Source organism: Microcaecilia unicolor, chromosome 12 (assembly GCF_901765095.1).
Source record: "Microcaecilia unicolor chromosome 12, aMicUni1.1, whole genome shotgun sequence".
NCBI classification, from domain to species: domain Eukaryota; kingdom Metazoa; phylum Chordata; class Amphibia; order Gymnophiona; family Siphonopidae; genus Microcaecilia; species Microcaecilia unicolor.
Window position 1 is genome coordinate 33,133,738 of NC_044042.1, and position 18,164 is coordinate 33,151,901.

The following is an 18,164-nucleotide window of genomic DNA, read 5'->3' on the forward strand; positions in this document are numbered from 1 at the left end:
TATTAAGCATGCAGTAGTGCTTACTGCAGCTTAGTAAAAGGATCCCTAAAGGACATTAGTCCCGAGATTGAGATTCTATATATCATGCGGAAATTGAAGCGCATTCTATAACAATGTGCGTAACTTAATTGGTTAACTAGCTAATCAGCGCTGTCAATTAGAAGTCAACAAGCATTATCAGTACTAATTGGTTTCAAGATTTACACATACAACTCACTAAAGCGTATTCTGTAACACGGTGCACTTAAATTCTAAGTTGCATAGTTGAAAGGGGTGTGGCCATAGGCAGGGCATGTGCATTTCTAAAATCTATGCACGTTGTTGTTATAGAATACACCCACTCTGTGCCTAATTTAGGTGTCGGGATTTACGCCAAGGAAAACATGGGCATAAATGGCCACGACTAAATTTGGTCACACAGCAAGGTGCTCAGTGTATTCTATATACTGTGCAGAAATTTAAGCCTATTCTATAAAATATAGGTGTACTTTGGAGAATATGCCTAGGCATATTTTTTTCATGCGGAATTTTCAGGCACCGTATATAGAATCTAACCCTACACTCTTAATACACGGTTAGCGCATGCAAATAGGCTACCACAGAAATGCATTACAGTGCTTTGTATTATTTTGCCTATTTGCACAGGCTAACCCGCCCATTGCTAATTTTTTTACAATATTTTTGGGAGAGGACGTCTCATGGGTGGAGAGTGGGTGTGGAAGCGTTAACCAGCGTGTTATACATAGCATGCTCTGACTAGTGCAGAGTTAACATGGGAGCACTTAACACCTCCTAAATAGGAAGCAGTAACAACCGCACACTAATGACAATAGCACACAACTTGCAATAAAATATATTTTTTAGAAATCCCCCAATCTTGTATGTTAATGTGCTTATCGCCTTTAAAGTTACATAAATCTTGAATGTTTATCTATAGGGTTAGACTGGTGTGAGGACAATGGAGGCTGTGAGCAGATCTGTACAAGCAGAATCGATGGCCCTTTGTGCAGCTGTGTAACAGGAACCCTACAGGATGATGGAAGGAGCTGTACAGGTAAGCGGAGTTTACATAGGGAATACAGCCAAATGATTTTTGTAAAAGAGAAGCATAAAAGAATCAAATGTGAATTGGAATCACAGTGCAGAAGTAATTATAAATAAGAACATAAGCTTTGGCATACTGGGACAGACCAAAGGTCAATCAAGCCCAGAATCCTGTTTCCAACAGTGACCAATCCAGGTCAAAAGTACCTGGCAAGATCCCAGAACAGCAAAACAGATTTTATGCTGCTTACCCAAGTCCATCCTAATAATGGCTTATGGACTTTTTCTTTTAGAACATTATCCAAACCTTTTTTAAACCTTGCTAAGCTAACTTGGTGGCTGGTGAATGTGAGAATCGCCTGGTTACTTGACTGCCTGGTGCAAAGATGGCAGACTTTATGCATCACCTAGATAGGATTTTAGATAGTGCTGGGGAGGAGTCAGCTGTCTTGGTACATGTGGGTACCAATAACACAGGAAAATGTGGTAGGGAAGTTCTGGAAGCCAAATTTAGGCTCCTAGGTAGAAAGCTGAAATCCAGATCCTCCAGGGTAGCATTTTCAGAAATGCTTCCAATTCAATGCACAGGACCCAAGAGGCAGGCAGAGCTCAGAATTATCAATGCGTGGTTGAGATGATGGTGCAGGGATTAGGGATTTAGATTTGTTAGGAACTGGGCAACATTCTGAGAAAGGGGGAGCCTGTTCCGAAAAGATGGGCTCCACCTTGACCGGGATGGAACCAGGCTGCTGGCATCAACAAAAGGAGATAGAGCAGCTTTTAAACTAGAAATTGGGGGAAGGCCAACAGTCACTCAAAAATGCATGGTTTGGAACAAGGTATCTTTAAAGATATCATCAAAACAGGGAAGGTAGGGCATCCCGATAGCGAGGTTGCAATAGAAACCATAGTAGATCAGGTGTCTTTAAATAAAGAACAGACAGATTTTCAAGATTGAAAATTAACACTGTCAACTGATGAGCAAGTTGTGAATAGGACCAACAAACGTTGTTTGAAATGTTTATATGCAAATGCCAGAACCTAAGAAATAAGATGGGAGAGTTAAAATATATTGCACTAAATGAAAATATAGATATAATAGGCATCTCTGAGACTTGGTTGAAGGAAGATAACCAGTGGGACACTGTCATACCAGGGTACAAATTATATTGCAGTGATCGGTGGATTGAACTGGTGGAGGGGGGTAGCATTGTATGTTAAGGATGACCTTGAATCAAGTAGACTAAAAATTCTGCAGGATACAAAACACATCTTAGAAACTCTATTGATAGATAGACCATGTGTAAAAGGGAAAAGGATAGTGATAGGAGTGCACTACCATCCACCTGGCCAGGATGAACAGACTGATGTAGAAATGTTATCAGACATTAGGGAGGCTAACAATTACCCTGATATTGACTGGGTAAATGTAACATCAGTGCATGCTAGGGAGGTAAATGGAGCAGCTGGTTCAGGAACCAACAAGAGAGAGAAAAAATTCTAGACCTAGTCCTTAGTGAAGTACATGATCTGGTGCAGGAGATAATGGTGCTGGGGCCGAATATGATTGGATTTGATATCAGCTCTGGAGTAAGTACTCACAAAAAAAATCCAATACATTAGCATTAACTTTCAGAAAGGAGACTATAATAAAATGAGAAGAACAGTCAAAAATAAATTAAGAGGAACAGCTGTAAAGGTCAAAAATTTACATCATTTTGTGGAACGTTTTTCCTCCTGACACAGCTTTGCGAAACAAGGGGGCTTTTGTTGAGGTTTGGGTCTTTGAGCAGGCTGCCACTGTGATGGTCTGGTTCTTATGGATGTGCATCAAGGAAGTAAAAGTGCACCAATGAGAAGTTCTTCAGATAAGCAATAGATTTTGTTTTGGTAGAGCTCTAGCCCTAGAAACATATATTTTTAATTCAAATACATTTTGAGTAAAACTGAGTAAAAATCAGCACTTGGTTTTGGAGTTTATCATTGGCATCTGTTTTTTCTGTAGTGGTTTTTTCTCCTAATTATAGGAGTTGTTTCCCACTATAGTTTTTCGGTTTACCATTTCAGCCAATGAGAAGGAGCCCTATGGGGTTGTGTGCAGTAAAAGCCTAAGACTTATCCCAGGCAGCTGAGGCTCAAGTTATTTCAAATTTAGAAACTCCTTTATAGTGCTTGTTTTCTCAATTTTAGGAGCATTATTATGTATTGGAATTTAGAGTGCTGTTCAAAAATACCATCCTGGAAGACCAGATCAGACATACTCCATGTATTAAAAAAGAAGGAAGGAAGGGCCAAACAACAGCTGGTTAAAAAGTGAGGTGAAGGAAGCTATTAGAGGCCTGAGAAGATGACCTGTGACCAGTGACATAGCCACTGGGAGGCCTTGGAGGCCTGGGTCCCTCAAATTGGATTCAAGCCTCTCCCCTAGATTTGCTGGTATGGCTGGCGGGGGTCACCAAGCCCCACCAGCAGAAGCCTTCCTCAAGCACTGTTTGCTGCCATGCTGCTTCTTACCCTGTTTCTCCCCGTGACACACATGCTCAGTTTTAATGAACTTGAGCATGTGCGAAGCCTCGCACATGCTCAATTTGACTAAAGCAGAGCATGTGCGTGGGGGAGTAGGGAAGCAGGGCAGGTAGCACAGTGGCGAACAGCGTTGGACGAAGGCTTTTGCTGGCAGGGCTTGACCTTAGGGGGCCCCCGAATCCAATTTGGGGGACCCAGGCCCCCAAGGCCTCCCTGTGGTTACACCACTGGTCCCAGGTCATCTTCTCAGGCCTTAGTTGCATACTCCACTTACTTCCCAGACCCACTTTTCTCATCTCTCCATCTCTTCCTTGGTCTGCAGGCAATGCATTGAGCTACTACTGAAAAAGGTGTGAGCAAAATCTAAATAAATAAATGCTTCCAAGTTCATGCACAGCTAAAATCAGTCCCAACCCGGCTTTTACCAGCTCCTATAATCACAGCCAAATCACCCTGCTGCAGAGATAAAATCCAGCTATGTTGATGAGGGAGAAGGCTGGGGACAGGCTGGGAATATGAGATTGGGAAGACGAAGCAAGGATGCTAAAATCAAGCTGGGCAAGAATAGCAAAAAACTGAGATGAAGAAGGAGAGGCAGAGGATATAATGCTGGGGGTTGGAGATGAGAGATAGGGGGACAAGGTATTTGCACTGTTTGGCATTTAATTCAAAATAGAGTGTAGTGATGTCTCAATGCCAAGACTTCTGAATAGGCCCCTCCACTGAGTTTCAACAGGTCCTGCTATTGTTAGACATGGAGAATAATTTATAATTTTGGTCATCGCTACTGGTTGCCTTTTATTATATTAAAATATTGTACAGTGGAAAACAATTGTGTGACTTTATTTTTTACCTATATAGTCATACTTAGTAAATTCCAATTACACTGAATCCAGCAGAACAGGGCCAAATCTGCAATGCTTCAGTTTTTTATTTTGCGATGTGATTTTGAATTGTTTCAGCAAAAACAAATTGTTTTAGTTATGAGTTCCTATCTTATTTTGTGCGTGATTTCAAATTAAACTGTGCGTTTGACATTTCTTGCATGTGAGAAGGCACATTTTGAATGCCTTACCTTCCATGTAGAAAACATGAATTTGATTCCAGAACCTGGTTTCTGCTATTTATGGTGGCTAGATCACAGGACATGTAGAGGCAGCATTCATAGTCACAGGAAGGAAGGAATCTCAGCACAATGGTGACACCCAGTGGCAAAATTCAGAGTTCAGATTCCTGAAAAAGAATCTGTGGTCCTTGATCAAGAATATCACTTTGATAGCTGAGCTTAATGGGGGAAAGGATATTGGAACTTGTAAAATGGGAAACACTTTTGATAGATAGGTATAAAGCTCATGCATCATATCCCAATAGAAGTCAGTTCTTACTGAGATGAAAGCCTGAAGAAGTATTTATTTATTTATTGCATTTGTATCCCACATTTTACCACCTCTTTGCAGGCTCAATGTGGCTTACAATAGTTATGAATAGTGGACATATATTAGAAAATATACAATTAGTGTTACAGAAGGATCTTGGGAACATGAAAAAGATAAAGCACAATAGTAGAGAACAAGCAGATATTATGAGATAGTTCTGAATATATGTGGAGGAGTTATGTATAGTCACATTGGTAGATCTTTGTGGTATGCCTTGTTGAAGAGATGGGTCTTCAGTAGTTTGCAGAAGTTCATTAATTCATAAGTCGTTTTTAAGTTACGCAGCAATGCGTTCCATATCTGTGTGCTCAAGTAGGTGAAGTTTGAGGCGTGTTAGTTTGTATTTCAGACCTTTGCAGTTATGAAGAAGAAACCGCTTCCCCCCTCTCAGGTGGGGACATTTAGGGGAGAATTCATCAAGCAGCATTATGGCCTTAATGCACGTTAAGGGAATTAGCATGCACTAAATACTAAAAGGTCATAGGTATAGCATGCACTTTTAGCATTTAGTGCACGCTAATTCCGTAAATGTACGTTAAGGTCATAACGCAGCTTAATGAATCCCCCCCCCCCTTTCTTACACTGAAGTGAAAGGTTTTCCTGCCTCCTGAATTTCCCTATTATTGCATGTATGTCACACTGAATGGTTTCTCAAATGTAATATTACCCAAAAGTAAACACATTCCACAGTATTAAATTATTACTTAATTTAACGAATATAGGGATCCTTTTACTAAGCTGCAGTAAGTGTTAGCACTAGCGAATTGCATGGGGACAGAAATTTCACCTGTCTCTGCCTATCCTCACAGGAATTAAGAGCAGAGAAGGAGTAGGGAAGATAGGCTCTTTCAAATCAGTGAGAGAGACGTATAGATGATAAAGACTTTATTGGATAGCATCAAAAATGTCTCTACACAGTTGCTGTGTTTCGGCACCGAGGCACCTTCCTCAGGAGTCTACAAAAATAAATATAAATACAAATATACGAATTTTCTCTTAAAATACAAATATGCATTTTATCCACATGAAGTTTTATCATGTAAATATGTATATTTAGATCTGTTTTTTCATATGATATTTTATTATATATATATATAGTTTTTTATTGATTCACCACTTTTATGTGTGTTTAGTTTATGGTTTTTATTTATTTTTATTGTTATTTATATTTATTTTTGTAAACTCCTGAGGAAGGTGCCTCGGCGCCGAAACACAGCAGCTGTGTTGAGTCATTTTTGATGTTATGCAATAAAGTCTTTATCATCTATACGTCTCTCTTACTGATTGGAAAGAGCCTATCTTCCCTACTCCTTCTCTGCTCTACATTGGACTGTTTTTTTCGTGGGGATCAAGTGCACCTCCACCCTTGTGTGGCCTTTCTCCAATTTCTCACAGGAATTGACCTATCCCCCGTCCCTGGAAGTAATCTTCTCCATCTTTACCCGTTCCCACAAGAAATCTCCTCCACCTCCTCCCGTCCCCTGTGTTAAAATAACCCAACTTAACAGTAACCCATGTTGTTAACTTCCCCTTTCAGCACTTATGGGGATTTCAATGCTATCAACCATATCCATTAATTTTTTTAGTGCTATTATAATTGCCATGGCACAAGCAGTGGCGTAGCTACGTGGGGCCTGAGGGGGCCTGGGCCCCTGTAGATTTGGCCCTGGTCCCCCGGCGATGATCCCTTTGAACCTCCCTCCCGCCACCAACCCTGCCCCGCTGCCGCCACATCAGATACCTCGTTTGCTGCAGCCGAAAAGCGTCTTCTTTAGTTCAGCGCTGGAGTAGCGCCTTCGTTCAAGGAAGTTCCTGCTGTGATCAGCTGTTTCTGATGCCTTACATCTCTCTTATTGTGGAGTCATGAACACTGACCTTACCTGAGGCTAGAGCGGCCTGAAATTCTTTGGATGTTCTTCTGGGATGTTTTGTGACTTCCTGGATGAGTTGTCACTGCAATCCTGGAGTAACTTTGGCAGGCCAGCCACTCCTGGGAAGATTCATCACTATTCTTACAGTAAGTCTTTTCCATTTGGACATAATGAGGCTCATTTTCAAAGAAGTTACATATGTTATGGTATGTAACTTTATAAGTCCATGTGCTTTGAAAATGGGTACCAATAGCTCTCACTGTGGTTCAATGGAGTCACACAGCTTTAGAAATGGGTTTGTAACTTTTTCCAGACTGATATATTTCAACAATTTGTTTTTCTCATCTCTTCTGGAGTTTCCTTTGATCATAACATACCATTCTTGTAGAAATGATGTGATGGCTATGTTTCTTTCATGGTAAGGGTCAATAGGTTTAGATTCAACAGGGCTGGCTGTAATCAAGTCTGGCTGTGTTCAATCAGCTGAATCCAATCATCATTTACATTTGGTCAGTTAGTTGATTGAGTAACAAACGGGCAGTTACTTTTTCACATGGGTGATATGGGTGTTGGATAACTTTGTTTCTTTGATAAATGAGGTAATAATTTTCAAAATTGTGTGTTTACTCAGGTTCCCTTTGTCTAATATTACATTTTGTTTAAAGATCAGAAACCATTCAGTGTGGCATATATGCAATAATAGGGGCAGTCAGGAGGGAGAAAAACTTTTTTCACATCACTGTAATTAAGACCTTATTGTAAAAGCATCTAGATGTGGAAAAGGCACCACTTACACATTGGATTGAATACACATGGAAACAGTGATTTTGGAAAACCACTATTTGCACTTGTAGGGACCCCAGGTTGCACAGATGGCATGTCTAACATACAGATGTGCAGTTCCTATTTTACAAAGGGAAGACATGTCTACAATAAAAATCCCAGGTGGCTTTGCATGGGCCCTGATGCACGTGTACATTTGCTAGCTTGAAGGAGCAAGTGCAAATTCTGATAGAACCCCTATCCTTTGCCAAATCCCACTAGGGGTCAGAGGTGCCATTTTGAACATGGGGGTGTTCAACAGAGTAGCAGCAACTGAGAATCACTCCTACTCTCTGCTAGCCTAGCAGGCCCAGTCCCTTGTAAAAGCCAGTGGGTCTGATGATGTTGTGGGGGACGGGGGTACCTTGATCCCACACAGGTCATTTTCCCAGATAGTGGGCCTGATTTAGAGGCTGTTATCTGGGTTAATGTAGTCAGGAACTGACAATGTTCCAGGCTGCAGCAACCCAAAATTGTGAAATGGAGGCTCTCATCTTGAGCATCTCCATTTTTAAAATCAGTTCTCACTGGATTTGCCGGCCAATGAATGTGCACTCATGCATGTCCTTCTAGGCAGAGTCTTTTGTAAAATATAGGAAGAATTGAACATGCCTTGACCTGGATATCCTATGTAAATGGGTGACATACATGTAAAACTATGCTCTATGCCAGTCCCTTGGCCTTCTCAGACATGCTGTTACTCCCAAATAAATTTGGGGAGGGGCCCCTTTCCAAGTCCTTTCAGATACATTCCTCATTCAAGTCTCTTGGACATACTCCTGCCCTCAAATGTTTTTGGGTGCCCTGCTGCTCTCAAATCTTTTAGATCACCCTCATACTGATACCTCAACATCCTTTTTGGGCATGTACCTTCCCTTCTTATTCTTCTATATTTTCAAAGGTGCTGAAGACAACAATGACTTGATTTAAAAAGACAGTAAATAATGATGGTTTCAAACTTGATGGACAGCAGAAAAGCACAGAAATAAAATGAAGAAGCTAAGGTGGACAGTACCATCAATTTGAAAGAGTGTGAAGAAGGAGCAGAAAGAACAATGGCAGATGGTCCCAGAAAATGAGGAAAATTAGAAACAAATAGAAGATAGGCAGAAAGGAACTTACAGTATGTGAGACACAAGGGGCTTGGTAAGGAAGGAAAGATACAAAGGACAAGAGAGTTGGATTGCAAAATATATATGCAGAGGTGTCTATACAAAAGAATAATGCATTTACTTTTCTTTTTTTCTTCACAGTGTCTAGTTCTTCAAGTGAATCTCAAGTCTGGATGGTTCTGTTAATTCTAAACCAAATATTGCTCTTGGTTTTTATTTATGAATCAGGCACAAATCCATAATGAGTACAAGATTTTCATCTGTTTGCCACAGTTCATTTTGTATTTTTTTCAGTGAATTTTGAGAAAACAATCATTGAAATCTTCTGCAGTTTTATCAAAATCCAAAATGGTGATAATAGCCAATGATGAAAAACTACAATACATTCTAATTCATTCAACATTTCAAGTACACAGAAAATTAAAGGTTGTCTAAATCAAAATAAATGGCTATAATTCCATCCATTTTTGTGTTGTATAGTCCAAATGACAACATGGGCACAATTACTGAAGAACATCTGGATATTCAATCAGTTAGTACAAACCAAAACTAATCTAGACATTCAAGAAGACTGAAGATGAAAATGTACATTTGAATAGTAAAAGAAAAGATAAACATGGAATTGGCATTTCTTAGCATAAGATAGATACATAGAACACTTTTCAATAAAGTACAAGAAGGTGCAGTTGTACATGTTTAAAAACTCAAGCTCAAGGGTTTATGATCGAAGCTGGAGGAAAAGAGGAAAACGGATGAACTAGGAGAGATTCCTTTACTGAGAGGCTAGTAGGTATCTGATGTCTCTCCTCCCTCCTTTTCCTTCCCTTTGGCTTCTTGATTTTCCTTCAGACTTCTTACTGTGTCCTCCTTTTCTCAGATTATTGCCTCACTTCACCCCTCTTCTGTCCTTGACCCTTGGCCAGATTTCCTTATCAAGTGTCCCTCCACCTCCCTTATTCCTCATCTCCTGCCCATCATTGTAGCTAGCCTCTTTCAAGGCATTGTTCCCTCCTGCTAGAAGCATGCAATGATCCTCCCTCTCTTGAAGAAATCATCTGATCTATTCCTGCTTATGCGGAAACAGGAAGTTGCATCAGAGGGAAGTCTGTGGGACCAACTTGAACAGTGTGTACTAGTTGCTGCTCGCCAGTGGCGTACCAAGGAGGGGCGGTGGGGGCGGTCCACCCCGGGTGCACGCCGCTGGGGGGGGTGCCGCGCACCTGTCGACTCTTCGTTTTCATGCTCCCTTTGCCCCAGAACAGGTTACTTCCTGTTCCAGGGCAGAGGGAGCATGAAAACAAAGAGCCGGCAGGCTTGCGGCACCCCCCCCCCCCAAGTGGCGTGCACCCGGGGGGGTTCTTTCGCCGGGGGATTGGGGAGGTTTCGCCGGTGGGGGGGGGGCGTCGCGCTGTTCCGGGGGGGGCACTGCACCCGGGGGGTGGGGCGCATCGGCGATCCACCCCGGGTGTCAGCCCCCCTAGGAATGCCACTGCTGCTCGCTGCTGGTGAAAATAGGCTATTTAAAAGGTATGCGGGGGAGGGGGATGTTTGAGAGACCATATGGCATGCAGGCAAAAGAGGGAGAGACGAAAACACTTGTGGGACAGGGTGGAGTTCTACCCACCCATCTTGGGCCCAGGCCCACCCAAAATCGAGTGTCTGGCTACATCCCTGGTTGGGTAAAAGAAATGGAGGGGGAAGATAAGTATTTGTTTATATATAAATCTTGTAGTAGGCTCATCCGCCCAGCATTTGCAATGGACCTAAACTGACGAGGAAGGAGAGATATCCAGTAGGCAGTCAAGCTTGTACTGCTGACACCTGGAAAGTATCCTTAGTACACTGTGAAATAATAAGAATGGTGGATGACCAGAGCTGGAACAGGGTATATGGTCAGGCCTGAAAGTTGACAGCTAAGAGATAACTTTAGCTAGCACAGTATAGATGAGGACAACCAGGCAGACTGGATAGGTCTATTAATCCTTATCTGTCAACATCGAATATGATATATCATTGTATATTTACAATTATTTTGTCTCCAGTGAATTATTTAAAGAACAGTATTTTATTACCTGGTTCATCCCTGTTTGCCCTGTACAGATTTTATGATCATCCTATTATTAAAAAAAATTTTCATTTAAAGTTCCTTTTCTTGAATAAACTTAGGGCTTACATTTCAAAGCCCATTATGTTGGTTGTAAAGTTGAATTATCACAGCATTTATGTTGTTTTGTGATGACTGATCATCAATCACATTTCATTAAAATGAATGTTTCTTTAAAAGAATATCTCAAAAATGTAAGGCCCAATGCAAACCTCATTTCAGGTAGCTACCTCCTGCCTATATCTCATTGCTCTGTATAATAGAGACCTAAACATAAAATTGAAGAAGTAAATAAAAGAGGAAGATAAAAAAAAGGACATCTAAAGAAACCGCAGAATAACTCGGGTGGAACTAGCAGACTACAGCTCCTCAGAACGCAACCAGGTTGGTTGTGTACCATCTAGCAGGCCACAGAAACCTATGCAGCCAGGTATTTCAGCAACAGGTCTCATTAGTTTTCATTGATATTATTATTATTACCAAAGTTTATTTATTTATTTGTTGCATTTGTATCCCACATTATCCCACCTATTTGCAGGCTCAATGTGGTTTACAGAGACCTGTTATGGTGACACCATTCCAGGATATCAAATACAATTGGTAATGCAAAAAGAATAAAGTTAGGAAAAGAGATCTAAGTAGATAGTTATCAAAGGATGACTTTCAGAGCAGGGTAGTTTGATAAGGTGGTATTGTTAGGCTATGGGATCTCTTTGTAAGCCTTGTTGAAGAGATACGTCTTCAGAGATTTACGGAAGTTTGATATTCCGTTATTCGTTTTCAGGTCCATTGGTAGGGCGTTCCACATTTGCGTGCTCATGTAAGAGAAGGTAGTCGCATGAGTTAGCTTGTATCTTAGTCCCTTACAGCTGGGGAAGTATAGGTTCAGAAATTGGCGGGATGATCTTTTCGCATTTCTGGGGGGCAGGTCTACAAGATCTAGCATGTAGGCCAGGGCGTCTCCGTGAATGATTTTGTGTACAATTGTGCAAATCTTGAACGTGATGCTTTCCTTCATTGGGAGCCAGTGGAGTTGGTGGTAAAACACAGGGAAGCCAGTTACTGGGTGAATTATGGGAATTTGTGTGCCAGGGGTTCTTAGCCCAGTCTTCAGGGCATGGCCAAGCAATGAGATTTTCAAGATACACACAATGAATATGCATGAGATAGATTTGCAGACAATGGAGGCAGAGCATGCAAATTTATCCCATATTCAAGTTTAATTTGGTATACTGCCTCTCTATCCAAGGTAGTCTAATAAAATAAAGGGTAGGGTGTTCATACACAAGTACAAACATCTACAAAAAAAACTAGAACTAGTACAAAATATTTCTTCACTCAACGTGTAATTAAACTCTGGAATTTGTTGCCAAAGAATGTAGTAAAAGCGGTTAGCTTAGCGGGGTTTAAAAAAGGTTTGGATGGATTCCTAAAAGAAAAGTCCATAGACCATTATTAAAATGGACTTGGGGAAAATCCACTGCTTATTTCTAGAATAAGCAGCATAAAATGTATTGTACTGTTCTGGGATCTTACCAGATACTTGTGACCTGGATTGGCCATTGTTGGAAACAAGATGCTGGGCTTGATGAACCTTCAGTCAGTCCCGGTATGTCAATACTTATGTGCTTATGTACTTAACACAGACATACACAGAGGAAAAGGGGATGTATTACAACAGGGATCCTCAAATCCAGTCCTCGAGGTCCACAACCCAGCCTGGTTTTCGGGATTTTCACAATGAATATGTGTGAGATCTATTTGCATTCACTTCTTCCATTGCATGCAAATAGATCTCATGCATATTCATTGTGGAAATCCTGAAAACCAGACTTGGTTGTGGACCTTGAGGACTATGAATATGTATGAGATCTATTTGCATTCACGTCTTCCGTTGCATGCAAATAGATCTCATGCATATTCATTGTGGAAATCCTGAAAACCAGGCTGAGTAGTGGACCTCGAGGACTGAATTTGAGGACCCCTGGATTACAATAATATCTCAGGAAAGGTAGGTAAGGGTAAATCAAGAGGGAGGTTCAACAGCTCTCAGTGCTACAGAGATGCAACCAGTTGAATCTATTATAGCTCAGGGTGCTGAAAAGCAATAGAAAAATAAAATGTTTGGCTTCAGAGCATACATATTCATTGTGGATACCTTGAAAACCTGATAGACCTTCATGCGTCTCCAAAACTGAGTTGAGGATACCTACTGAATGCCCATCTATCTAGAATGGTAGAGAACCAACAAGCAAGGTGAGGAACCACATCCTACTATCAATCACGCTTCCAGGTGGCAGTTGGAATATATCCTTAGTACGGCAGAGTGTAATAATAGCTGAGCAGACAGAATGGACCAACTGGTCTTTCACTATTACGCTTATAATCGAAAGACAAAAACGCCTATATTGCGACCTAAATCGAGAGATAGGCGTTTATCTCCCTAAAACGAATAACAAGGTAAAATCGAAAGCTGAACTTGGACGTTTTCAACTGCACTCCATCGCGGAAGCGTACAAAGTTGATGGGGGCGTGTCAAAGGCGTGGTGAAGGCAGAACTGGGGCGTGGTTATCGGCCAATCAGAGATGGGCGCCTTTCGCCGATAATGGAAAAAAATATGCGTTTTTAGCGAGAATTTAGGGCACTTTTCCTGGACCCTGTTTGTCCACGAATAAGGCCCCAAAAAGTGCCCTAAATGACCAGATAACCACTGGAGGGAATCGGGGATGACCTCCCCTGACTCCCCCAGTGGTCACAAACCCCCTCCCACCACAAAATATGCCGTTTCACAACTGTTTATTTTCACCCTCAAATGTCATACCCACCTCCCTGGCAGCAGTATGCAGGTCACTGGAGCAGTAATTAGGGGGTGCAGTGGACTTCAGGCAGGTGGACCCAGGCCCATCCCTCCCCTATCTGTTACAATTGTGCTGCTTAATGCTTATTAGTCGTCCAACCCCCCAAACCCACTGTACCCACATGTAGGTGCCCCCCTTCACCCCGTAGGGCTATAGTAATGGTGTAGACTTGTAGGCAGTGGGTTTTGAGGGGGATTTGGGGGGGCTCAACACACAAGGGAAGGGTGTTATGCACCTGGGAGCTGTTTTACTTTTTTTTTTTTTTTTTTTTGTAAAAGTGCCCCCTAGGGTGCCTGGTTGATGTCCTGGCATGTGAGGGGGGACAGTGCACTACGAATCCTGGCCCCTCCCACGAACAAATGCCTTGGATTTATTCGTTTTTGAGCTGGGCGCTTTCATTTTCCATTATCGCTGAAAAACAAAAACACCCAGCTCACAAATTGTCAAATAAAACATGGACGTCTATTTTTTTCCAAAATACGGTTCGGTCCGCCCCTTCACGGGCCCGTTCTCGGAGAGAAACGCCCATGGAGATAGACGTTTTCATTCAATTATGCCCCTCCACGTAATCTCAATGTGGCTCAATAGTTTAATGGATGCCTTAGGGATCCTTTTACTAAGCTGTGGTAAGCACAGACGCATCCCGTGGTAATTTTTGAATATCCATGTGGAAACAGCACGCTAAAATATTTTTAAATATATTTATGGAGGGGGAGTGTCTGGGGCAGAGAGTGGGTCAGTCTGCACTAATCAGCTAGCGCAGCTACATTACCGAATGCTAACTGATTAGCCATAATCTTTTTTAATGGCCACACGCTAATGGGAATATTAACGTGTGACCATTAATACAAAAAATAGGAAATGTGGCCATTTTACTGCTGTGATAAAAATGGCCTTAGTGTGCAGGAAAGACCCATGTAAGGGGGTGCTAAGGACACTTTTTACAGAAGTCGGGTTAAGGAGTCCCTTAATGTTTTATTTATTAACTTCCAAGGAGCATTAAATATATTTCTCTGCAATCTTCATAACTTCTAATTACTACTTTGTAAGTATAATAACTCCAAAAAAAATCACTTCTTACTAATAAGATGTGACTTTCAGCAGCTGTTGTCAGAGCGATCCATGACATCCCAAATCTGCTCTGACAGCTGTGATGCAGGAGATCTGGGATTGGATTCTCCATGTCAGGGCTAGTCAGACCTGGGCACACCATGGGGAAGTATGTCTGACCCAGGAGAGAGAAAGGGAAGACAGGAACCTCTGCAGGTATGTGCTAGCTACCAGCCAGTGAGCAGCATCAATTGTGTGCCTTAGAGGGTGCCACCCTTCCAGTCCCCACAGTGCAGTGGGCACCTAAGCCATCAGAGCATTCTATCAAGAAAATAAATGAGGGGAAAATAATCCCCCCTCCCACACCAAAAGCACACATAATGAGTATTTGTCACTCATGAGAAGGATTTTCATAACTAACATCGCTGTAGTACTTCAGAGATGTATAAAGCTAGGTGAGAGATTTCTGTAAGGATGAAGAGACATTGGTGGATCTATCAGACCAAAATGAATTGTTTTGAAAAGCCAAGACTAAAACAATGCCCACATAAACTGTAAGATTAAATAAAAGATTTGATTTGAATGTAGTTTTTCAAGACTTAATTAGTAAAATGAATAAAGGTCTGATTCACTCTAGATTTTTCCTCACAGACAGATTTCAATTTTCAAAAGTCATCTACAGTAACAAGGCTGTCTAAAAATCGCACTTCCTTAACCCAGCTAAAAGTGCAGGCAGTGTCTCCCACATTAGAAAACATTCCCAGGGGTCTGTTTAGGTTGAGAGAAGAAAGCAATGATTGTAGACAGCAACATGTAGAGTTGAAAGCACAATTTCCAATGGCAGAAGAAAACCTGTAGAAAAAGCAATTTTCAAAATGTATGCACACACTTTTCCCCTGAAAATCTGTACAAAGTACCCACAGACTTTGCACCTGGATGGGCTGCTTTGAAAATTGTACCCAGAAATGGAGATCGGTATTAGTTTCTCAGGCCCTAAATGTGAACAGTTGTATACTAATGTAGACAAGAAGACTGGACTATAATAGGTCTAAGAATGCTATAAAAATCATATTCTACATCTGAACACCACTGTATGACATACTTAGCAACATCTGCTTGGCTTGAAATGTACTAGTCAATATGGGAGAATATTCAAACTGCCTGCATTGTGACAAAGACCATGAGTAACCTAGAGGGTCTTTTACTAAAGATTAGAGTTATCTGCAGCAGGGACCATTTTATTCCTTAAAAAGTGGAAGATAAGGGATCTTTTTTTTAATTTGAAAGCTTATTTATTTATTTATTTGAAAGATTCCCATATCTAGATATAAATATCATGAAATAAAATTGAATATCATTAAAACAGCTTTAAAATATTATTGTAGCTGATAGAAACAGCGGTAATAAACTCTGTATTTTGTGCTCATTTTCCTACTCTGTTCTATCCAATACAATAATACATGGCTAAATCTCAGTGAAGATACCCTGTTTCCTGATGAGTTCATCTTAACTGTTGTTGTAATCTGCCTTGGGAAGCCTGGTGCTATAACGATGGAATATATTGAAATTAAATGGAAATAAAATTAAACTCTCCTTTCATTGGGGTACATGGAATCACATCTTCATCTCCTGACTTTTGTAGAAGTTTAAATTTTAGATACATGCATGGAATTACTCTGTTGCAAGCATGTTCCAGGGACAAGTGGTTTTATAAGTCAAAATAATAAAAATAAATATTTGGGGCCCTGTTTATTAAGGTGCACTAGTGTTTTTAGTGCAGCTTAGTAAACAGGGTCCTTGGTTTCATGCAGATCTCTCATTTGTTGAAACATAACTAGATGGGCTATAAGCCCCTAATGCAGTCCAGGTGAAGGATAAAGGATTTCTTTTTTAATTGACATTTATATCCCACATTATCCCAAACAAACTTGGGTTCAATGTGGCTTACATTTGAAAATACAGTGAGACAAAATAATAAAATTTAGTAACATCACATCATGGGAGCAAGTAGATGCATATGTCTGAAACATTTAACAAAGATGATATTACCATATACACCCAGCTGGGCAGCTAAAGTCTGTCCTTAATGATGCTGCATGCTGAGAACTAAGTATATCCTTACATATTATCAATGACTCCCTCTCCTCTGTTCATCTATCCACCACATTCACTCATCCAATCGTTAGAATATTCTTGTAACTAGCTGTTGAGCACGTAAAAACGGGCTAGTAAAGGATGGGGGGGTTTGAAAGCCCCCCCCCCCCCCGTATAGGTCGCCGCCGCCCTTCCCCCCCGGAGTCCCCTCCGCCACCCCTCCACCCGGGCCGGGTACCTGGCTTCACTATTCAAACTGCCGGAACGCAGCACACAGCTCATCTGAGCCGCCGTCGGCCTTCCTTCTTCTCTGCGTGTGTTCCACCCTCGTGTGACGTAACATCGGCGAGGGCGGGACACAGGCAGGTAAGGAAGGCCAACGGCAGCTCAGATGAGCTGTGTGCTGCGTTCCGGTGGTTTGAATAGTGAAGTCAGGTACCCGGGCCGGGTGGAGGGTGGGTGGCGGCGGCGACTCCGGGTGGGTGGGGGGAGCGGTAGTGGCAACCCTGGGGGGGGGAGCGGTGGCGACGGTGGTTCCCTCACTCGCAGGTGCGCAGGTTCCCTCTCTGTCACGCCCCCGTCATCACATATTGACGCGGGGGCGGGACAGAGAGGGTCTCTACTGCGCATTTGCGAGTGAGTACGCCTCTTGCCATTTATATGTTTGATAGCTTAGGAACCTCAGCTGTGCATATTGCCAACTCAACTTTATGGCAATAGAACTTGCACACAACTCTTCATCGGCTCACCATGATGCCACTTTTTATATATATTTTTCTTCTTTTATATAAATTCTTTTAACTCTATACTTGAATACTCATTTCAAAAAATCGGACCCAGGGGTTGTTGTTAACGTCCAACATGCACGTTTCGCCCTTCCCCAGGACTGTCTCACGGACTGACCCCTACAAAAAATAGAAATATGTAAAAATACCTCCCTGCATTAAATGAAACGTCTATAGAGTTGTTATTTATTCCCTCATACAGACCCTCCATTAAACAATTCCCCACTTTCTTACCTTTTGCCGTCTTAGCGCCAGCTCTACTTAAATAAGCAACTGATTTAAGGGTTATTCCCTCGTAAAGATGGCCATGGCGTGTTTCTAGCTATCTTTAATAGTATACTATGGGTGATGCCCCCTACCTACGTCCCAAGTCCTGGTTGGCCCCAGCTGTTCATTACTACATAAGTGACGCCCATTCCAGTTCAGCATTTAAACCAGTGGGCGTCACTGACTATAACAAG

At 41.7% G+C, this 18,164-nt stretch overlaps 1 protein-coding gene across 1 annotated transcript in view; it reads left to right on the forward strand.

The window, feature by feature from the left end:
- TECTA (tectorin alpha) overlaps positions 1-9,053 on the forward strand; it is a 102,705-nt gene extending 93,652 nt beyond the window's left edge. Inside the window, exons 22-23 of the mRNA XM_030221689.1 lie at positions 938-1,054; positions 8,953-9,053. Coding sequence (XP_030077549.1) covers positions 938-1,054; positions 8,953-9,053 — 218 coding nt within the window. The remainder of the gene's footprint in view (positions 1-937; positions 1,055-8,952) is intronic.
- The last annotated feature ends 9,111 nt before the right edge of the window (positions 9,054-18,164 follow it).